This window comes from Xenia sp. Carnegie-2017, unplaced genomic scaffold (assembly GCF_021976095.1).
Source record: "Xenia sp. Carnegie-2017 unplaced genomic scaffold, XeniaSp_v1 HiC_scaffold_20, whole genome shotgun sequence".
Lineage (NCBI taxonomy): Eukaryota > Metazoa > Cnidaria > Anthozoa > Malacalcyonacea > Xeniidae > Xenia > Xenia sp. Carnegie-2017.
In genome coordinates this window covers 10625528-10649846 of record NW_025813483.1, presented here as the reverse complement: position 1 = coordinate 10649846, position 24319 = coordinate 10625528, and the positions used below count along the sequence as shown (strand labels likewise).

Sequence of the window (24319 nt, the reverse complement as noted above, 5' to 3'; positions counted from 1 at the left end):
TTCTTTAAAAATGATATCATAATTTACAGTTTTCACACACACACACAATATTACAGAGAAATAAATTACTTTAGAAGTAGTTATATATTAAAATGTAACACTGAAGACCCTTTATTCAAATAAAGGTTTCACGTGCAGTTCACCGTATATGTTTTTTCATAGGGCGTGTTTCCATTTTCCTTACTGACGTTATAACTGACGTGTATATAACTGACGTGTATATAACTGACGTGTATATAACTGACGTATATAACTCTCACAAGTACTGCCACGGGTCAAGTTGGCTCCTCTAAAGGTATCAAGTCCGTTTGCTTCGATTCTATTCTTTGCAGCCATTGTTCACCGACAAACCGAAAATTCTCAGTCCACGTCTTTCGAAGAATGTCTTTCATAGATTCGTCTATCTTTCTTGAATGTAGATATTCGAAAGCCAAATCCTCGTCTTAAGAAAAGATTAGATCCAATGAAACACTCCTGAAATTTTGAATGTTTTTTTCCCAAGCTCATACATCCCCCAGTCAAATTTCGAAGTCAAGATAGAAGCCCGTTATGATTGGATAAATGAACTTTGCAAAACACATTTGAACTTTCAACATTACGCAGAAAAATAACTCAAATTCCACTGTAACAACAGCTCACAAATTTGAGCAGTTTTTGTACAGTACATCTTTCGTCCCCTTACATCCCCTTGTCATCCCCTCCCCCGTCATAACTTACTGTTCGTTTGTCTAATATAAATATGAAGCACAAGGAATTTTAAAATGAGATTGTTCATCGAAGCAAGTGATTAGAAAATGCTAGAACATTTTCTTACGTTCCTTAGCTCGATTTTAACTTTCTCTTCCCTCGCGTGCGTGCACATACAAAATAATGATTAAAATTACGTAAAAAAAGCACATCAATAATAAATTTCAAAACGGCACTCACCAAGATATTCTCGCAACAGATCGCCCAAAATCATCGTCTCCTCGTGACCGAGCGCGTCATACACATCAGCAACATTCTCACTGTAAAACATTAATTATTATAAAATAAAACCATCCAACACATGCACTGATTGCTCTATAACTCAGTGTTCGTCACCTTTTGTAAACCGACCAGAGCTCAACCATTGGAGCTCAATCAACGAAATCAATTATAGAGAATTTTTAAATCAATCATGAATACATGTTGGAGGTGGGAGGGGTTTGTTTTAAACCTATCTGTTTCGCACAATTATTTTACAAAAGAAATAAAAGGTGCTTTTCGTGCACTGGCTTATGCAAACCTCGGAGAAGTTTGTGAGAACTCTCGAGCAAGTGCAACCCTCGACTTTTGGTCTCGGGTTTACACTGATCTGCTCTCCAGTTCTCCCAAAGGTCTCCTCGGTTTGCATAAGCCTGCGCAAACACAGTAAACGTCTTCTGTTTCTTAAATCTAGTCACTTACAACAATTTAAGAAACATTGCACAACAAAATCCAGCCACATTTAATAATACCAACCAATAATTCCACAATGTCTGACAAACCATTGCAGCAAGTTGCCAGTCTATTTTACCATAATCTCGAAGAACATCTGTCAACCTAAACGAAAAACAAACTGGCATTGACATTAAAAAAAGGATAATACTTATTTGACTATAAGTGAGTAAGGAAAGGCGCTTAAGTTTTGATGAAGAAAACATGGTAGGAAAAATTCGACAATTTTGTGAAATTTCTAGAATGACAAAAAGTAAAGAATACATACTTCTTTATTCCACCTTCATCTTTGAGCAAGGAACGTTTTTCAGGGTCAACCATCATATTGATAAGCACACCACAAGCAGTGAAAACAATTTCATGACTTCCCGAGTCCAGTAAAGAAATCAACATTTCATCAACTAACATAATAAAGATAATCATTGTTTGTATGGAAGATATTCTACTGTGTATATTGAATGTATCATTATCATTTCAAATAAATAAATACTTTCTAGCATAAAACTTTTCAAATTTCTATATAACATAAAGCTCATTCAAGCTTCCCCGTAATCGTAATCAATTTTCATCGAAAGTTTACCTTTGTGGCTGGACAAAACATCACGAACGTCTTTAAAACGAGAAAAATTACCAAAAACACGCGACGCCTCAAGAATCGCGTCCATATTATCTACAACCAATAGCTCCATCATCACTACGAGGCAAATAGAAAATGAAATTTGGTGATCCTTTAGGACGAGGTTGTATCGTTGAAGGACAAAGGAGTACACATAGGTTGACAGAAGTAAAATTGCCCCATGCTTGAAGATGCTCATCGTCTATGTTAGTGCAAACCTGAGGACTGTTCGTGATAGTGCTAACTGAAGTTTCGACATCCTTAGCGGTAGTGATTTTCAGAATCAAGGAGTCAGTCAAAAAACTAGCACGTACACCAACAGTCCTTCTCAAATCTCCATTAACATGGACGATCCACACCAATAAACATGTTATGACACTCTCGTTTTCAACCATTCACTTTATTAAGAAAAATTACCAACGTGTAAATTTTCCATTCTCTGTCGGTCATAGCAAAACGAATGTCTGGTTCTCTTCCTCCCCGTCCCCCCCCCCTTTTTTTCCACCTGTAACACCATGACGCTTTTCGGTCATATAATTTTTTATCTATTAGGGAGTTAAATTGAAAGATGATAAATTCACAAACGTTGTCGCTAAGATGACAAAAAACAACTAAGTTAGTCAGCCCGACCGCTTACTTGTTCCTGCTGTGTTAATTTTTTCTGAAGCAATGAATAATGATTAGTGCTTTAAAATTTACACAGCACGATGAATTGGCATGCTTCACTTCTCATGTAGAAAAGAATTTTTTTTGCCAGTCACGAGGTATCGTTTTGACAACAACACTCCACAATAAAGAGTACATAGATGCATCGCAGTTATTATTTCAAATGTTCCTCAAGACGAATTTTCATTAAACGATTTTTGCATAGCATCTTGACTTACGTTGCGTGATTTTCTTTCGTTTATTCGCCAATGCAGTGCCTTCTTCGGCATAGTACGATAGATTATTAATTGTGGCAACTGTATTGAGAACCAGTTCCTCGTTGATGCTTAAATCTTTGACTTCTGTAAAGAAAATTGGGAGTAATGTGACATAAGAAAAATAACGTATGTGGGATCGAAAACTTAGTCAAGAACAAATCATTACTAATAGCTAAACTGATGAATATAAGGATTGAAGTTTCAATATCAGATCACTTCCGATAAATACACTAGACTGGAGTATATAAGGATTGAAGTTTCAAAATCAGATCACTTCAGATGAATACACTAGACTGGAGTACATAAGGATTGAAGTTTCAACATCAGATCACTTCTGATAAATACACTAGACTGGAGTATATAAGGATTGAAGTTTCAAAATCAGATCACTTCTGATGAATACACTAGACTGGAATACATAAGGATTGAAGTTTCAACATCAGATCACTTCTGATAAATACACTAGAATGGAGTAAATATAATTGAAGTTTCAACATCAGATCACGACTGATGAATACACTAGACTGGAGTATAGAAGGATTAAAGTTTCAAAATCAGATCACTTCTGATGAAGACACAAGACCGGACCATATAAGAAGTCAAGTTCCAACATCAAATCACTCCTTTTGAAGACACTAGACTGAAGTACACGAGGAGTCAAATTTATGCATCAGACCACTGTGGGCAGAAATTCAAGTAAAATCACGATCTATTTATTGTAAACTGACAGTCACCACAAAAAAAGCAGTTTAGTTAAGAGATGGTTTTTTTTGGAAACGTACCCAAGACTTGAAGCAGCAATTCTATAAATTCGACATTTCTGGAAATTTCAGGACCAACATCAGAATGAATAGAAAGATTGGCAACAACGCGAACCATCTAAACACGAGAAGAACATGTATACAACCACAGGATCTTATAAAATATATGCATTTAATAAACATGACGATTTTCAAAATCAGACATGCTTCAACATTCCACAACGCCATTTTCAGTACACAAACGGTAAAAATATTCTTGAGACAAAACACAGAAATATTCTTCAATCATATAGCTACCTTGTTTAAGACATCTTCGGCGCTTGCTTGCTCTGATGTTTTGTCTTCAGTTCGTATTTTGCTGGCCTGCCAAAAATGACACGGTTGACGCAATGTTCACTTCATCATTAAGAAAATACCTTCTAATTTTAAAACTTGATTCTTTATGAATATCCATTCTAGTGTCTTCATCAGGAGTGATCTGATGTTTAAACTTAAGATCTTATGTATTCCAGTCTAAGGTCTTTATCAAGAGTAATCTAATACTAAAACTAGAGTCGTTATGTACTACAGACTAGTGCCTTCATTAGGAGCAATCAGATGACAAAACTTAAGATTATAAATAGTCCAGTCTGGTATCTTCATCAAGAGTGATCTGATGTTGAAACTTGAGTCCTTATATACTCCAGTCTAGAGATTTGAGCAGGAGTGACCTAATGGGGAAACTTAACTCTTAGATATACATTAGACTAGTGTCTTTAAAAGCATAACGATTCACAAACAACACAAAGCTTTTCCTTGCATAATGAAAGTCAATTCTTGCTACATCTACACAAGCAGTTGTGGTACCTTGACATCTCGCTCAAAATATAATCGAAAAACAGTAAGGAGACATTTTGTTGAGCCCTCTACGTGAAACAAGTCGAAACGAGCATCGTCACTTTTCGTGGTCAAATTACCGAGTACAAATAAAACTCTCACGACTATTTCCTAGAAAGGCAAAAGAAAAATTATTTTTTAAAAATAATTTTTTCGCGTTGGACAGAAATTTTAAAAAATCTACCCAGGGGGGGACGGGTGCTTTTGTTTTCAGCCATGGCTGAGAGCGAACAGTGAGCGGCAACATAAATTCAGAGGAGATGAAATTCTAGTATTCTTTAGTGCTATGATATTAACAGAAAACAATGATAACGTCGCGTGAATAAAAACATACCATGCGATAAAATTTCAATAACAATCCTTGTGTCTCGGTTTAATCACAAACAATCGCATCAAACGTGTTCGTAAAATCCATTGCTTTCATAACTATAACGATTCTCCCCACACTTATTCGTGATTAGATTGATAATCGTTTACCTGGGACTTTGAATGATTATTCAAAATACACAGGAATGTTTCAAAAGACTCTGCGGCTGAGCTGACCACGGAACAGCATTCGCTATACAACGTCATCTTACTACAAATGTGACATAAAAGGTTGTGCTGTAATTGAGCTTAAAAATTCAACGATGACAAACGAGACTAGGTCTGTGTCATTGTACACGACCTCTATCGAAAACGGTATGTACTACTGACAAAATAAATGTTCTATATTAAAGATAATAAATCGAATAATAGATTAAAGTCTTTTCAAACACATTCCATAGCTCACCTGAGTATACGCGAAATATTCATGACTACGTCTCTGTCATCTTGGAAGATGTTCAACAAGTTAATAACATCACGTAAAATGTTTCGCTTTAAGAATATCTTCCGACTTCCATCGACGTCAGCTAGATTTCTCAACACGGCAGTCACCTAAATTTTGAGGCAGAGAAGACAAACGTTCGCCAAAGCATAAAAGTGTTGAGCAAAATGTTGAACGGTGACTTTAGCAAAGGTAAACTACACGGAAAAGACTGATGGCTGCTGATAGGACTTGTACCTACGGAGAAGTTATGCAGCTACGAAGGATCCTCTGTACTACAGAAAGGACTTATGGCTAAGAGCACAGAAAAAACAGTTCCCGAGAAAAAACATATTAAACGCACTTTTAATCTATAAAATCAAAACAAAGAATGATCGACTGACAGATGGACGTACGGAAAACTAATGTAAAGTAACGTAAATATATCCAGGCAGTTTCATTTGGGCGTCCACAAGGGAATGAGTCGAAGATTTTAGCCTGCAATCTTCTCAATTCTGGTGGTCTATAGCTTATAATTACATCATCATTGAGGAAAGAATGATGTCAGAATAAATAACATCGATTTTTTTGTGATAAGACGATTTGTCTTTCGCTAACAGTTTTACACCTAGCATCTTAAGCTCAGATATTTTTGGCTAATTTTTCAGACTTCACTAACCGGAAACAACATGTTGGTGTTCTTCTTTCTCAAACTCGCATCATTTGCGTTACCCTGCAATGAAATATAAACCGCATTGTGAATAAAGAATGTTAGCAGGCAAATTATGAGTTCAAGGAATACCTGTTTGATAATGCTACCAAGAACAACAGCCAACGCCTCCAGACAACTTGTGTTTACAAGATGTTTACGAACAACGACGTTCCCCGAGATTAGTTTTAAAGCACCCACGCAGTAGAGGCACGGTTCATACTTCACTCCGCCATCAAATGACGATATTTTTGACACTAAGATTTCTAGGTGAATGAAATTATTTAAACAAAAGTTAGGCGGGAGGTGGATGAATTCAGTAAGCACAATGGAATGTTAAGTTGACTTTAAGACAAAAGTATTTGCTTCGAATGCAAGCTTGTGAGCACATTAGTGAGAAATTGTCCCAATGCCCAATGTTTTCCCGAGTTTAACAGGACACCGAAAAATGCCTAGAGTCTACTATGAAATTATGTTTGCAGATTAAAGAGATCTGATTTATAACCTACGGATAAATAACTGCAGAGTCTTGTTGCATTCAGTCCTCGCACCAACCTGTCATTTCTTCTTCAAGAAACAAAATGTCGTTGCTTTCGTCGCGGCTAACTTTAAACAGCAACTTGAAAATATTTTCTACGTTGTTTTCAGACAAGTCGAACTAAAAATAAAACAACTCTTGCATGATTGACAAATCACAACAAAAAAACATTCGAGGCTTTCAAAATAAGATCGAAAACATCGACAGTCCGAAGATAAATGGTAGTCATCTTCAGAGTCAAAATGACCGCGGGACAACATGAAGTAATACAGCATCGACCTTTGGTGTGAACATTACAGTTATATTATAGTTATAAAATATCATGGTGATTGGCGGCAAAGTATCGTTATATGTTTGTAGATGTAGATCGTCCAGGTTGGTATAGTCCTGAGAAGGACTGTTTTGTTGTTGTTGACTGACGTTTCGACAACCTTAGCGGTAGTCGTCTTCAGAGTCAAAAAAATGAATGAAAAAATTTTTTTGACTCTGAAGATGACTACCGCTAAGGTTCTCGAAACGTCAGTCAACAACAACAAAAACAGTCCTTCTCAGGACTATACCAACCTGGACGATCTACATTTACAAACATGTAGTAATTTCTGTGAGGACAACTTTTTTCATAAGAGCATCATAAAAGATACTAAAATATCAAAGGTTCGATCGTTTGATGGTTAAACCAACTTACCTGTAAGACAATTTTCGCCAACCTTAAATGCAACCGTGAATCTTTAACGCCAAGGAAACTGAATAAATATTTCAAAATTTGCGATTTGTACGGAGATACATCCACGTTCTTTGTATCAGGCAGTATTCTGACTTTCTTCAACGCTTCAAGAAGGTTATTGCAAAGTTCACACAGCAAAGTGCCATCATTCTCTCGAAAACACATCTCCATCTTCTTTAGGATGGGTCTAACGTGTTCTTTGTACAGACGTGACAATTTTTTCCTTTCGGCAGCAATCACATCGTTTCTAATCGAGTCATTTGATTTGCTACTTTGTCGACGAGCACAAGGACTACTGCTAGCTCGATAATCCGTTTTGGTCTCTTCCTTTGGTGAAGCTCGTTTTGATGGGCCACTTTGTACACGACGTCCCTCATTCACGACAAGTTTTTGTTTCAAAATGTTTCCTGTAGAGCTCCGTCTCGACATGCTGAGTTGTGCGGGTAAGACGTTAGGTGGAGATGGAAGTACACATCCATCTCTAGGATTAGGGATGACTGGGGACGGCAAACGTTCGACGTTTTTCGAAGCTTTCAAGCTTTCCCTTACTTTTCGATCAGCCTGTGAATTATAAACAGGGTTAAGGATGTTGATAGTAACTTCTCTGAAATTGAACCAATTTTACAACGCCTTATAATATGTTAATGTCAATTTCAGTTTAAATTAAGATTTTTGGATTACGTATGTAGTCCTTGTATTTTTCATTCCTTTGCCACATAAAAGTTCACATTTGTTATGATCCTGAATAAAACACAAATTTTGATGGTCACACACTTTTTCGAAGCACATTTTTCCTTTGTATATCTGAGAAGGATGTATGAAAAACTAAAACTGCACATGTTTCCAAATGAACCATAGACACAATAAATATTATAGTATGGGGGGGCACAAATGTCTCTCAAAGTCACTGTCTAAGAAGAAAAACCTCGCTCATCGACCAAACATCTTTAGTCATTCATTTTTAACTATATATAGGTAGGTCCAATGTCATCCCAATTGTATGGATAGTTTGATGTAAGCCCGATTTCAATGTGCCTTTGATGTAGATGTATATGAAACTTTTTTCAGACTGCAATCTTCCCAGCCCAAGTTCCCTCCGCTTCCAATGACCTGTAACCTGTCAGTATCATCTGAAGTTTGTGAAAGTTGATCGTCCAGGTAAGTGCAGCCATGAGAAGGAATGTTTTTGCTGGTTTTTGGGTGGTCATCTTTGGTGTTCGAATAGTTAGAAGACAAAACAATAATCAACAGTTCTTTTCAAGGCTTTTCTAATCACAGCGATCAACTTCCATGAACTTTAAGGATGTGTGAAAAACTATGTTTGCATGAGTTTTCAAATTATCCATAGACACAATAAATATATTATGGGGGTGGGTGGGTGGCACTAGTGTCTCTCTAAGTCAGTGTCTGAGATGAAAACTATATATATAGGTAGGTCCAATGTCATCCCAATTGAATGGATATTTTGATGTAAGCATGATTTCAATGTGCATTTATTAAGAAATAAAAGATATTTACTGTATTTACACAGGCTTACGCAAACCGAGGAGACCTTTGAGGGAACTCAAGAGCAGATTAGTGCAAGCCCAAGGTCGAGGGTTGCACCTGCTCAAGAGGTCTCACAAATGTCTCCAAGGTTTGCATAAGCTAGTGCAAACACAAAAAACATCTTTTATTTCTTTTATAAAATAGCAAAAATGCGAAAAAAGACAAATATTTTAATTTTTCCTCTAAAAAATATTCATGATTGATTTGCAAATTCTCTTTGACTGATTGATTGTTTTGATTGATTTGATTGGTTGAGCTCAGATGTGTTTTGCACTAGCTAATGCAAACTCAGCTCTAGACCTATCCAGTGTGCGAATTAGTTCAGAAAAAACGATGTGCAATTTTTTTGACAAAAGTGTTTCTTTAGAGGCATAAGCAAATCGATATTACTTTATTTATTATATAGCGCTAATTGCTAAATTAATATTTTTAAACATGAACAAATTCATATGATTTATGACAGTGTTTTGCGTTAAAACTGCTGATTTTTGCACATCGTTTGAAAAAGTGATGTGCAATTGTTTTCATTTTAGCTAAAACGATGTGCAAATTGCACATTGCACACCGTTAATTCGCACACTGGACCTATCAGCGCAAGCGTTTTGTTATGTTTATTTTATAAATACAATTAAAAAACTAGGACAATTTTTCCAACAGACCTCAATGACAATTGGAGTATCATCATCTAAAACATCACTTTGAACATCTGATGCGACATCTAGTGGCTGAAGACGATGAGCGGAAGGCAAGTCCGTTTCTGTGAAATGACTGGGGCCAATGCTTTAAAGTAAAATAGTACTATTACCAAACAACAATGCTTTTGAAATCTGATGTTTTAACATGGAGTGAATAGAAAAAATTTGCATAGCAAGAGTAAATAAAGACACTGGCTCCTCACTGTGTACTATACATTGTTGCTACAGAAACAGCATTTAAAACGAGTCACGATTCCTGGAAAATCTTTGCAATCATGACAATGTTCAGTGCTTTAAAATATACCGATCTTAAGTTTCAGTTAAATCTAATATTTTCGTTAAATAATATGTAAAGAGCTATGAGTAATGAAAGCAATGTAACGAAGTCACCTGAAAGCAGAAGACGGTCGACTAACATTCTCCTGTCGTCGCGAAAAGCCAAACAATGTTCTTTGTGATTCAACAGGTGTAAAAGGTCTTTTTGTATCAACACATCGGACAGAGGTTCTAGCTTCTGCAATAATCTCTGCGCTTGTTGTTCCATTAGCAACGTAAAATGGTTTCAATTCCGCGCGATTTTTTCTCGTTTTTGCATCAACATAAGCCATGAAGACTGCTCGAAAAGTTAAAAAATTTACCTTTTTCCATCACAAATATATTTTAAAAGCATTTTCACTAAATTATATAAGGTAAATTTTTCCTTTTTGACAAATCGCTTTGTATACACAAACACATTTTGACCCATTTGAGGATGACACGAATTTCCATCGTTCAAGCGGATATATACATCATATTTATCATCATTGGAAAGTCTAACCTGTTTTTTGTCCTTCACGGTCGGTTTTCTGCAGATTTTCAACGAATAGCATAAGCAAAATCAATCGTGAAGCTCAATCTAATTTGTAAATAGCTCCAAAAACACACTTCACAAGAATACACAGTCCACAAGGAGGGCGGAACGAAAGAGTGAAGTCAAGATAACAGCTTGTGCGTCACTCAGATTGTTGCAAAAGATCAATGCATGACAATACATGATAACTTCTTTGCCAGCTTACCATTCTAATGTGAATCCTTTTTTGTTCTCCATAGTCTAGCTGAGGTTGGTAATTTTCAAAGGTTTGACTGATGTACTCAGAATACACAAACAGAAGGTACCATGCTCACTTGAACCTTACAACAGAAAAGCAAGGACGGTAGTCTAGCTTTAAATTTTAATCGTGCAGCCTCTCAATAGGCTAAATTTCTAAAAAGGTTTACCCTTCACACTCGTCAATGATTACGAAAAAGAATATGGTCAACAATGCCACAAATTATTTAGTTACACGAGAAAGGTTTTCGTAAAAATATTGGAAGTTATTTTCAGTGGAAATCAAACAATCAGAGCGAATTTCATTTCGAAAGGTCACAAAAAGAAAGACAACAGCAACATTTAAACCTTGTAAGAAACTTTCCATTAATGATTGATTCGCACCACCTCAGTTATACGTATATGTAGGTAGTGAACAACTTTCCCGCGCAATAGTTGCGAGTTGAATACGCAAAGCTTTGTAAGATTTAGACATGAATATATGCCTGTCTGGTTTATCGACCATCTTAGATAGCTCATCTTGATCAACATTATCACCAATACCTATAGACAAAACTTTCACTCCTTGTACAATCAATCCAGCTGAAGCCTGATCCAGTCCAATTCCGTCGGGTGCCGGAGTTTGACGACCATCCGTGATCACTATGGCAACCTTTTGTACGTCAGATTGAACTCTCATTCCTCCTGCCCAGGAGAAAAGCTCCCTGGCAGCTTTCGAGAGAGCAAGATCGATGCGTGTCTTCCCACGCAAGTGCGGTAACGCGTCGAGTTTCATATCAAAATCTTCGTGAGATAAAATCCCTCCAAAACGATGCGCAATTCTCGCCTCGTCGTTGTATATCATGATAGCCGGGTGGGTTTTTTGCGGACCGATATCAAAAGTTTTCATAACCCGTTTCGCAAAGCTTTTGACCTCAATATACTCGTCATGCGTGATACTACCAGAAGAATCCAAGATAAACGCTATGTCCACTTTGGCTTCGCAAATCCCTGGCCCTAAACAACGTTTTCATTGAAAAACATATGTTCAAAATGATAAAATTCGTCCATAACGCAATACTTAAAAAACCGAAAGTTTAAAGGTTTTAAATATTTCGAATAGACCCACCAACATGTTTGCAAGTGTCATTAGTCAAGGGTGCGAGTTGACCACGGATTTCCTTGAATGATTGAGCAGCAAAAACATCCACGGTGGACTCCACGAGGTTTTGAAGTTTTCCAATATCTGCACCGGGTAATATTCCAACGACCAATACCAGCGTGTGACGGTCATAAAGTCGCTGCGTCACTTCCTGTAAAGTCTCGTAATCTGCATTACTGCTCTCGGGACCGGCCGTCAACATGAGTAAAACCTTCGGAACCTTACGTCGTGCACCTTGCTCGTAGTTTGATAATACGGACTCGGCAAGTGCCATTGCCTGAAAACTTCGACGACGACCTGAAGGAGAATGGAGACAAATAAATGTTCAAATAAACTAGGTTCACACTTATGAACTGAAAAAGCTTTGCGAGAAATCATCTTTTATTGAAAAATATCAGTGTTGAGGGGGGATGAAGGGGCATCAATAGATCCCAACCTAAAGTCCCCCAAGATTTGAGCATAAAATCAAGCCAATTATTGCAATTTTGATTTTATGCCACGCATGCAGTAAAAGATTTCTACGACGGCAGCGATTGGCCAATGAGAAAATTTCCCCTGGATCATACTATTTCTCACAACGGCCCCTTATTTCGGTGGACATTTACCTCCATATCGTCCCAGGTCATCAACAGCGCGAATAAACTGAAAGTAGTTAATGTACTCGTCCATGCGGATTGCGACTCCAGCATTTTCACCATAAACAATAACCGCACCACGACTGCCGTGTTCATAGACGCGAAACTGTTTTGCCATTGTTTTGACAAATCCTTTCATCTTCTCAAAATCTTCGTACGACACGGAGGCTGATGAATCCAACACGAACGCAATGTCTGCTGGGTAGTCGCAGGTGGTCAACCCTGTGTATATGAACAAAGAGTTTCATATGGAGTTCTAATGGTTATAAAAACACGGGCGTTCGAAGCAAATTGAGATTGGGGAACTGAAAATCTAAATATGCGACTTTTTTCAGACTGCAATCTTCCCAGCCCAAGTTCCCTCCGCTTCCAACAACCTGTAACCTGTCAGTATCGTCTGAAGTTTGTGAAAGTTGATCGTCCAGGTAAGTGCAGCCATGAGAAGGAACCATTTTGCTGGTTTTTCGGTGGCCATCTTCGGTGTTTGAATAATTAGACGACAAAACAATAATCAACAATTCTTTTCAAGGCTTTTCTAATAAACAGCGATCAACTTCCACTAACTTTAAACAGATATAACCCAAAAACGTTATTTAAAGCGTATTTCACTTACTAAACTAATATACAGCTTTTAAAATTAGATATCTCATGAATGAAAAAAATGGAAACTTATATTACGCAAAAAAGTAAAATTAAGAAACAAGATTCAAATAAATTATTCGTACTTATTTCATCGCAGGTGAGTTGCGTGATGTTTTGAATCTCACGCACGAGATCATCAAAATTAGCAACTTGTTTCACATCCTCGTCGTACTGAACCATTGCCCTCAACTCCGTATTGTTCACCTAAAAAAAAGATGGTGAAATTAAAGACAGTTGACATGAGCCTGCGATCCAGTAAAGTAAACTGGAATCAAAAGTCGCCACTTCAGCCGTTTCAAAAGTTATTTCTAGATCCACAAAAGTGCGTAAAATAGATGGCATTGCCTGAAAGAATGAGCGAAAACAGCACACGGAAGGTGCATTAAATGGAATGTCTCAAAAAGACTTGCCTTCATAGTTTTAGGTACGACCTTATACTGAGGATGAAGACAGATTGTTACGTTAAATTTTGGCAAATTGAAACCAACTATTATGTAGTATCTTATAAAAAATAACTCTAACCTTTTCCATGGATTTTTACATGAAAAATTTTAAAATTATCTCAGCGACATGGGTGAGTCAAAACAACTTTATAGTGCCCTCATTTATAGTTCAAAATACTACAACATCAAAGTTATTAGTCGTCAAAAAATTTTCTAAAGAACGTTGAACAAAATGTTACCATTTGTGTTAGGTGTAAAGTATTTCGAATTAGAAATTCAGTTGCCGCGGCCTACCACCTTGCCACCACGCTCTTAGCTACCTACCTCGGAGCCAATCCCAATAGAAATCGTCTTTATACCATCTTTCATAAGTTTGCCAGCAGCTTCCTTTAAAGGTGTCCCCCCCTTGGGATTTTGCCTTCCATCCGTTAAAATAAATGCCAGCTTTTTAACATCCCTGCGGGCTCCGCCGTAGTACTCGGAAAATAGATCCGTGTGCGCTTTCTGAAGACCAAGGTCAATACGCGTCCTCTAACGAATAAACACGAAATACAACAGGTACACACCTTGCCGCAAGGCTATCACACAGAGGCTTCTATTGGGGAGGGAGGGGGGGGGGAAGCATGTTTCCCAAGGGCTTGTCTTGAAAATGTTAAGCTGTGGGTCGAGACAAAGTTATACCATCCTATTGTCAACTTTTTGTACAATAATCAAGCATTCGATCGTCGTTCAGCTATAGTCGGTGACAATTTGAAAAATATGTGCAGGGTGTCACACGACATTTAAGCCAAACTAAAAATCGCTCTGTTAGCAACAGATTCTAGAAACATGCATGCAATGCGTTTGACTTGTATTCAGTCAAAGTGTATAAGCAGTTGAACAAGCAGAATGACGTCCGAGCGATTCTCGCCTAACTATACAATATATACTTTATATCAGATATACCTCCTTCAGGTACTCCAAGCCGTAAACCGCTTCTTTGAAACTTACGATATCCGTATGATCAGTAAATTTGATTGGAACTTTTGCCTCTTCACTATAGATCACAACTCCAGCGTGTGCACCAGTAGCGGAGATATTTAGCGCGTTCGCAATAGAATACACGAAGTATTTCGTCTTTGCGTAATTGTTTGTGCCTATACTACCAGATGAGTCCACGATAAATGCAATATCAGCGGTCACAGGACACGGAAATACAGCTACAAAACAACAATAGAAGGAAAAAAACGCACTTTTAGAGCCTTTTAGAGCCTTTTAGGTCTTTTTAGCAGCCGACGTTGGCGTGATTGTCTCCTTAGAACACATTAGACAAATTTATACCTACACTGACACATGTTATCTTAGTTTATATTTTAGGTAGTGTGAAGACTGTTCTGTTCTCTTTTGTTCATTCATCACTACCTACACTTACACACGTTATCTTAGTTTATATTTTAGTTTATGTAAGGACTGTTCTCGTTCTCTGTTATTCATTCATCACTACTTACACTGACACACGTCATCTTAGTTTATATTTTATGTTGTGTAAAGACTGTTCTGTTCTCTTTTCTTCATTCATCACTACCTACACTGACAAACGTTATCTTAGTTTATATTTTATGTTGTGTAAAGACTGTTCTGTTCTCTCTTGTTCATTCATCACTACCTACACTGGCACATGTTATCTTAGTTTATATTTTAGTTTGTGTAAAGACTGTTCTCGTTCTCTGTTGTTCATACGTCACTACCTACACTGACACACCTTATCTTAGTTTATATTTTATGTTGTGTAAAGACTGTTCTGTTCTCTTTTGTTCATTCGTCACTACCTACACTGACCCACGTTATCTTAGTTTAAATTTTAGGTAGTGTGAAGATTACTTACAATTAACATATTCTATCTAATAGTAATGACTTACTAGGTTTAGGGCAGATTTCTTGAACCATTTGTTTCGCAGCTTGTGTTAAACCAACGGCTTTTCTATAAGACAAAAACTAAATCTGTGAAACTTTGGACGAATCACCGTTATGATGCCATAAAGTTGTAGTTTGTTACACACACACACACACACGAATACCTCAACATATAAACATCATTTTTGGACTTCACCATCGACTCAAACAATTTACTATTTTGGTCATTTTGATCCTCTCTCGAGCCAATATAAGCAATCATCAATTTTACACCAGTTCTTTGCAAGCTAAGCGCAGCCTCACGGATCTACAAACAAACAATAAGCAATTTCACTAAGTATTTTTGCTTTAATAACAGATTGAACTCATATTTAAGACAAAATCAAAAAGATTTTCTCCATAAGTGACAGCATCACTCACCTCGCGAGTTTGACGTGAATTCCATTGTCGCCAGCTGCCAGTGATCGCGATGGCCGCACGTGACACCCACGAACGAGCACCATATTTCCCGGGCGTGGAGAAAAGGTGATCGCGAGAAAAACGCAAAGCATTCTCCAGCTTACTACGGCCGCCTTGAAATTTCAATTCGGCGATTTTCCTTGTGAGTCTTGAAATCGTACTGGATTGAAAGAAATTTGTAATGGACCGGCGAACGATCGGTTTTCCTCCATATGGTAGTACTGAGATCGATGCTCCTGTTCTACGTATTTTGAAGTATGTTACGAAACTTTGCGCAAATTTCTTCTGATATTTGAAGTTTTCTCTTCCAAAGAAGCTGGAAGAGTCCAACAAGAGAGCTATATCCGCCGGATGGTCGCAATAATAATCCAAAGGAGCTGGAATCGAGTTTAAAGTTTATCAAGCGCCATGTATTGCTATCTTAAATTTGCAAAAGACAGGATGTACAAGGGAGAGAAGGAGCCAAGCGGCTTTTCAAAGTCGTTATTTCAACGGGCCATGTAATTTGAGATAGCTTCTAAATCCCTTGCACATCCTTGCACAACTTTTAACGTCATTGGAATACTCGTAAATTACAAAGTTTTGCAGGTTTTCTTACACATTTTGTGCTTCGAAATGAGAAAAAAAACGATGAAAAAAACAACAGCGCGCAAGGCATGACGGTTGACACACACTCTTTGTAATATATTGTACTGTACCACAGGCAATATAGCACAATAATGTCAAAAGGTAAATTTCAGCAACACCGCTTATACGGCAGAACGATTTTTAACAACAAAATGTAATATCCATGTGAACCAATCAAGTTGCGTATGTAAAAACAATACGAAAGGGTTGTTGAAAATAGTTCTCCGGGCCAGCTCTCAAAATATAAGTTAAATCCAACTCTTGCTCGTCACTACAAAATAATCATATGTGATATTTGCGAATCAAAAGTGTGAACACTTCAACTAGCGCTCTCAGAGTTAAGTTAAATCTAACTCCTGCTCGTCACTACAAAATGATCATATGATCTTTGCGAATAAACTTCTTGAAGAATTAAAGTGCGAGCAAAAGTGTGAACACTTCAACTAGCGCTCTCAGAGTAAAGTTAAATCTAACTCCTGCTCGTCACTACAAAATGATCATATGATCTTTGCGAATAAACTTCTTGAAGAATTTCAATAACAGTTTACCTTCAGCAACAGCTTTAGAACTTCCAAAGAGCGTAAGAAGACACAGTATAAAACACCAAACCAGAAACATCCTATATAATAGAGTTTCAGCAGGAGAATTAAAAAAAACAACCACCAGAAAATTAATGTATGCGCTTCGTGCGCTTTCAAACACACGACTCGAGGAGCTTGTCGAGACGTATTGCAGTATAAAATAATAAGGAAAATAAGATTAAACGAAGGATTTCCGAGGTTTTTATGTCATCAAACACTTTGGTCGGGGTTAAAATATCTTATCTTCTGTGAGAAGTTTGTAGGTAATGACAAAACTTTTATTTTCAAAGAAAACATTGCGTGATTATTTTTGATCACCCAGGTCAAAATGACCATGACGTATCATATCATGACGTCATCTAGTCAAGGAATTTCCAATAATATAATCGCGAACCAAGTTATTTTGACATACTTAACAATGTACACATTCCCCTCCTGACTTTATTCGAAGAACTATGATTTTCAGGGAGCTGGATTTTCCACTCAGCAATTTGTAAATCACTGATATGTGTTAACGAATGGGATGTCAAATATAAAGCCGGAAGTTGGCTAATTTGCTTACTGCACTCTGGGAGGTATCTGAAGTTTTTTCCTTTTTCAAATTCACCGCTGTGAAGTTAAAAGACAGTTGCCCCCATGAAGAAAGAAGCACTTCTCTATTCTCGTTCCTGCTCTCCCAATCCACTTGTTCACGCCACATCTTCGTGAATTTATTGCAATGAAGTTATCTTCCCACGTGCTCATTGACATGCAAAGATACGATTTAATTCATCCTTATCATACAATATTTATAAAGATTAAGGTCTTGTTGTAGTGAGGATATGCAATCAGCATGTTTTGTCCTGCTTTGTAAATTTTACATCATTAGCATTATTAATTTCTTCAGAAATCTATTGTTTCTACAGCGAGTGAACATCTAAATATCAAATTTACACAGCGCAACTAAACTATGTCGCTGATGATAGTAAATCCCATTGTCGTATTTCCAAACTATTTCGTAAAACGTGATCACAATCTGCCAGAAACAATGTACATCGACTGCAACTTCCAAAAATTCGACTAAAATTTAGTGAATGTTTCTTTTATTAGATAGGGGCAACTCTACAACGACCTTTCGCAAAACAGAAAACTTTCATCTTATTAACAGCCTGTATTTCGTAGGAATTAAGGGTTTTGAATAATTTATCGCCACTTGTTTTACGTATATGTATAACAGCTTTGCCAGACAGCCATGTGCTTTACAGGTATAGTTTGAAACGATTTGAATGAGGAGCGAAAATTTCACAATTTTTGGTCGTTTATAAAGGGAAACGGCAATGGAGAAAAGTATCAGAAAAACATCAAAGGGTACAATAGTTCAGACTTACTCGAAAGCATAAATTCGTGGAACTGTTACATGAACAATTAATTTTCATGGAAATGTTGTCAAGCATGTTGTTGCCATGTTTTAAAAACATTCCAAAAAAAAAATGTTAAAAAACGGTACAGAGAGATAGCCAAGAGCGATCTAAGGAGACAGCAACAATTAATAATTTATATATGATGTTATATAACAAAAGGTTTCACCTGGCTTCAGGAAATAAAGAATAGGACATGCAAGCAACTGTCAAAAATCTCATTAAACGATTGAAAGAGACGAACACGGTGGATCATCCGATAGCTATTTCTGAACAGTTCATCCCAAAGTAATGGTCCTTTTGTTTTGAAAGTAAGCTACTACATCGGTAACACGAGAAAGGTTTCAAAAAGCTGGGAAAATTTTATAATAAAGTGGTGAGTGATTAGCTATATAAACATAATACTCGTAAAACAAAGCCTAAATTTTGAGGACGCTTGCTGCAATTATTAAAAGCAAAAATCATAGTTTCGCTTGAAAATTGCAAAGTCTGTGGCGACACATTTATACAGGTTCATTTAAAGAGCACGATAGAAGTGCCATGCCAACAATGGTCAGTCCCAGGTTGAAAGCTGTGATACGTCCAAGTTTACGATTTGTTTGTTCAGGCAAAACACAGATCCTTGCCTATACTCTGCAGTAACGAGGGCATTAATGCTAAAAACAAAAATGCCCGAAGACAAAAAAAAACTTAAAAATGACTTTTGAGGTAATCTTTCTTTCACGCATATCGAAGACTTAAGCCTGTATAGTAACTTTTTGTTACCGCAGATGTAACCGCTGGTGTTTTTTTTTTGTTTCGTTGCAATTGAAAAGAAAAGCAAAACTAATTTAATGCTCAGCCGTTGCTTTCGTTCATCGGGGATTCCTTGAAACATGCTCAAAACCATGTCAGATTCAAACTGCAATTGCTGAAATTTCTTGGATATAGCATTGGGAAAACAGTTGTGAGATAAAAATCCCATTGTCACAGTAGTCAAACTGACGCTGTGTTACGCTGCTTTGTACAAAAGCTTTTTTCATTGGCCCCGGACTGAAAACAGACACTTTTTTTGAAACTTTAATCTTAAAATTTATGGCGTTGATAAGGTTGATTGTAGCACAAACGAAAGTCGCAAGATATTACATAATCGCAAGATATTACATAATTACACAGTCTAATAAAAAAACTGCAAATCTATAAAAAGTAAAAAACGACAAGAACATTTAGTCTAGGTTCAGTTTTGACTGATTATTTGTAATAATTTTACGCATACCAATAAGATTTACATTGTACGTCGAAATTCCCACAACGCATTGCGAACAGAGAAATTTAAAACGTTATTAATGGACAATTCAGGAAAAAAGTTAGCACGACTGAAAATGAGACAAAACGTAGTGGGTGTAAACTATGAAAACAAAATATGAAAATGCTTAGCAGTTGGAGATAGTCAGTAATTTACATAAAAGATAGCTTTCATCACAAAAAAAACACCTTTACCTCAATTTATTCATTTTCAATTTCGATAAAATCAATGTCGTCAACTTAAATTATTAAAATATATTAAAGTATAATTTATAAGAACTTTTAAGTATTCAATTTTTAAGTGCTTGAACAATTAAGCGTCGAGGCTATCAAAATTTCTTGGGGCCGATATCCACTATGTTTGCACTATCAAATTGATAGTAATCTTTTTCGGTATAGAGTAATTTTTAGGTATAACACCGACTCCATATCTGCCACTCGGCTCCAGCGGGTAGACCGCGTTTGTAACTGGAGTAATAAATTTTTGCTGAGTAGAAAACTACGTTCTGACTTTTCGATAGTCAATCATAAAACTGTTTTTTTTGCCATATAGCATGTAGCTAGTGCATGCCATCAGGTTTATTCAAAAGTAAGTAGTCCCATAATCATAGCCAAGATAAGTGTAAGCTTGAAATACGTCTCATTTTGTACAACATTACATGATTTTAGTACTTTGTATTCAAACAAAATTAGGGCAGTTGAGCTCAAACCTTAAACATATGTAATCAAAAACGTGATAGAAAAGTAACCAATATAGGGACTGTGCACAATGAGAATGATTACAAAACAATGTGAACACATTAAGTTGCACAATGGCGTTTTCAAATTGCTGCATGGCGTCGGTACATTGTAATTATGGAAAAACAAACACTTAACGCATATAGATATCAATGAATTTTAAATAGCTTAGTTTGGGGCATTAAAGTAACAACATATTTAAAATTAATTGAAAAACACGACATATAGAAAGCGTGGCCCATATATCTATACATATGTAATGAGTCTTGACTTGAAATAAAAGAAGACAAACTAGTTTCAAAAACAACGTACAGTCAAAAACAGAGAAAATATGTAATGCGAAGACGAAAAATTGAATGGTAACTATTAGGTAGCCTCGTTTTATAATTTTGAAAATACTTCCCATCGCTTTTAACACCTTCATTTTATCCAGCAAGTTTGAAGGGTCTTCGTAAAAACGTTTTTCCCGACTATGAAAAATTATGCCGACAGGGAAAAAGAAACACGTTTCTGACGTTGTGCTTTTAATTTCCAGCAAAACACACCTAGAAGAGTGAAGTTCATAATGTCAACGCAACTTTCTCGAGCCACAACAAATAACACGATTACGAGCACCGCGAATGCAGAGGGTTCCGACAGCGATGTGTCCGGTGGAGAGATGTTCACCCTTGCGGTCATGGTATTGGTAATTCTTGCTTCCTTGTTTGGTAACTCTCTGGTGATTGGCGCCGCCTATATTCGCGAGTCACTCAGAAGCCCCAGTAATATGCTCCTTGTAAATCTAGCTTTGGCTGATTTGGGCCAAGGAATCATTGCAATACCTTTGCGCATGACAGAAATTTTCAACAGAGGTAGACAAAGAAAAAGACAGCTTAACTAATAAAGTATCTTCGCTGTCAGCCACATGAATAAAAATTATGTGGATTTCATGCTCTGTTGAGCATCCAAATCCCATCTTTTATTTATTCCAATTTTTCTAAACGCTAGAAAATTCCACGAAGTTTCAATGTCAACTTAACATCGTTTTCAATAAAAAAAGAAATTCGCTAAACTGTCGCTTAAAGCTACATGATATGTACATGTAAAGAATGAAAAAATTTATTGTGTAAAAAAGAATAAATGGAAGACCGCTAAAATAGCTACATTAGCCAGAAACGATTGATCAAGCAAAACTGATTAAAATAGCCACAACAATCGCTAATAAAAACAATTTAGATTTAAAAGAATCAAAATTCTCTATTTGATAGAGGCAGTATTCCTTCAATTAGAAGCATTTCAAACACAGGGCAACCAAATATATTTTGGCATTTTTTGAAAAAGATAAAATAATCGAAATTTTTTACGCAGAGTTGATTTTTAGGACTGCTTCAGCAAGCTTCCTAAGCTGTCGCTGAAACGTATGCCTTTATTAACGTGCAGGAAAACAGATGAAATTGTCTCGACAATGCAGTGTTTTTATTTCAAGAATGATGCTGATTGTATCCTTTATTCGTGCCGACAATTATGCCAAAGTGTTGATGAGCGTAATTATTACAATGTTGAATGACTAGTTTAGTACGTACTCGAATAAAAAAATGCAAATAAAAACATGGTTGTCTGGTATTCGAAATATTTCTAGCTAAAGAAATTCAACTTATTTCACATGAACAATCGAAAATCTAAATTGTTTTATACTTGTTCTTTTCGTATATTACCGCGTTTATGCGTATATCCTTGCTTAATCAATGTTTCTTGTTGATGTATTTTCGAACTTTTCCATCTGTTCTATAGCTGGTAGTCATGATTGTTTAATTTTCTATTTGAATATTCATTGCTGACTTATAATGCTAAGATGGCTTCGAACACCATGATTATATTAACATTCATCAAGCATGGTCCATATTAACCTAATGGCCTTTTTTCACCTAGGTTCAAAGCCATTGGTACCTTGTCTACTGGTACTTTATATAACAATCTTGTTCTTCGGAGTCTCTATGATTACCGTGGCCCTTATCTCTGTTGATCGCTTCGTAGCAATCCGCTGGCCCTTTTTGTATGGAAATTACTTTAATCATAAAAGTGTACCGATCATCATAATACTCGCATGGATTTTCATGGTGATCTTTTCGTGCATTCCATACCTTGGAGCGGGAATCGAACCGGAAATGTCGACAAAATTTTGTTTCTATTCCCAGTACCTTTCAAAGGCCTACCTCATCACGATGTTTTCACTCGTCAATATTATGATCAGCGTTATTTTGCTCATCACAAACATGTACCTTCTCAAAGAAACCTTGCGTCATATCCTTAAAATCAAGTCTCAAGTGATGCCGATGGCCTGGAACGGTTACAGTCAGACGAGGTAAACATGATCAACCGAAAACACAAGTGCAAACATCTTTCTCAAATACTGACATCATTCTCTAATACACACATTTCTCTCAGATAAAGACATCTCTCTCTAATACAGACATCTTTCTCTGATAAAGGCATTTCTCTAATACAGTTCTCTCTGTCTAGTACAGACATCTCACTTTAATGCAGACATCTCTCTACGATTTAGATACCTTACTATAATGTAAACATTTTTTCTAATACAAACATTTCTCTCCAACACGAACATTTCTTCCCATTACAAACATCTTTCTCTAATACCGACATCTCCCTCTAATACCGACATCTCTCTCTCTCCCTGATACAGACATCTTTCTCTAATACATAAATCTTTCTCTGATACAGATACCTCTGTCTAGTACGGACATCTCTCTTTAATGCAGACATCTCTCCACTATACAGACATCTCTATATGATTTAGATATCTTACTGTAGTATAGACATGACTCTCTAATACAGATCTCTCTCTAATTAACAATCATTTTATACGAGAACCCTTTCTTATTTAGAGAGCCCACGTTAACGACAAACAACACAAGAAGCTTTGAAAACAAAAAAAAACAGTCATTTGAACCATCTAACAGTACAAAGGCCCGGTACCATCGAGAGGTAAAAGCTACTCGCGTTACTATTGCCATTGTGGGCTTCACTATTGTGTTGACCACACCCATAATGGTGATCGACCTTGTCTCTATCTGGTGTCCTCTGTGCTCACCATCCATTATAACCAGAATAGCTGTCGCAATGGCATATGCAAACTCGTGTGTTAACCCATGGATTTTTGCCAGATTTAATTCTCTGTATTGGGAGACGTATTTGGAATTACTTAAGAGAGTGCGCAACGTGTTACGTTGCAAGTGGAAATAGGTCAATATGGAATTTGTGGTCCTAAAGAGATTAAAAAGTGATACTGTTTCAGAATAAACTATTGGATAAACGATTGCTTAACGAGCTTATCTGAAAAATAAAACAATAAAACAAAATTGAGCGAAATTTGTGTATTGATTTTACGATAGGAGTGTTCATCTTTTTGTAAAACGCAAATGGCAAAACCTAAGATAGCGATTACAGACCGTTTCGTGTGCTCAGTAAATACCATTCAGAGCATATTTTAGCCTTTTGATGGACTGCCGAGTTTCGCATCAAGCCACTAGACTTTAGCAATAGACACGATAATTCAACTGACTAAAATCTAGGTTCATAAAATGGTACATCATTATTGGAAAATTTAACACATAGTTTGGACAAACAATCGTTGATACAATTACAGATGCGACAGATGAAGCGATATGTGCACAACATGAACTGTTCCGTTATCTTAGTTTATGTCTGAGTGAAAACTTAAATGCATCTTGCAGACGTCATTATGATAAAAAAGAAAAGC

General features: G+C 36.7%; 3 protein-coding genes across 3 annotated transcripts; 1 reads left to right on the top strand and 2 right to left on the bottom strand.

Moving 5' to 3' along the window:
• Nucleotides 1-10693, bottom strand: LOC124441474 (armadillo repeat-containing protein 2-like). Its single transcript, XM_046991955.1, has 17 exons — nt 10026-10693; nt 9600-9720; nt 7354-7953; nt 6686-6788; nt 6224-6396; nt 6101-6154; nt 5407-5552; nt 5112-5211; nt 4605-4745; nt 4056-4121; nt 3780-3876; nt 2959-3081; nt 2039-2152; nt 1727-1859; nt 1483-1563; nt 928-1007; nt 1-442 (listed from the first exon to the last, which is right to left on the bottom strand). The coding sequence occupies exons 1-17, from the start codon at nt 10241-10243 to the stop codon at nt 276-278; spliced, it is 2517 nt and encodes an 838-aa protein (XP_046847911.1). The 5' UTR covers nt 10244-10693; the 3' UTR covers nt 1-275.
• Nucleotides 10694-10832: 139 nt separating this feature from the next.
• LOC124441475 (collagen alpha-6(VI) chain-like) lies at nt 10833-17294 on the bottom strand. Its single transcript, XM_046991956.1, has 10 exons — nt 17111-17294; nt 15897-16312; nt 15641-15783; nt 15482-15543; nt 14529-14782; nt 13908-14114; nt 13224-13344; nt 12469-12720; nt 11831-12160; nt 10833-11718 (listed from the first exon to the last, which is right to left on the bottom strand). Exons 1-10 carry the CDS (start codon nt 17178-17180, stop codon nt 11111-11113), a joined length of 2463 nt encoding a protein of 820 aa, XP_046847912.1. The 5' UTR covers nt 17181-17294; the 3' UTR covers nt 10833-11110.
• A 3832-nt stretch (nt 17295-21126) lies between these two features.
• LOC124441670 (adenosine receptor A1-like) lies at nt 21127-23928 on the top strand. Its single transcript, XM_046992137.1, has 3 exons — nt 21127-21413; nt 22471-22903; nt 23445-23928. Exons 1-3 carry the CDS (start codon nt 21128-21130, stop codon nt 23800-23802), a joined length of 1077 nt encoding a protein of 358 aa, XP_046848093.1. The 5' UTR covers nt 21127; the 3' UTR covers nt 23803-23928.
• Nucleotides 23929-24319: the final 391 nt, after the last annotated feature.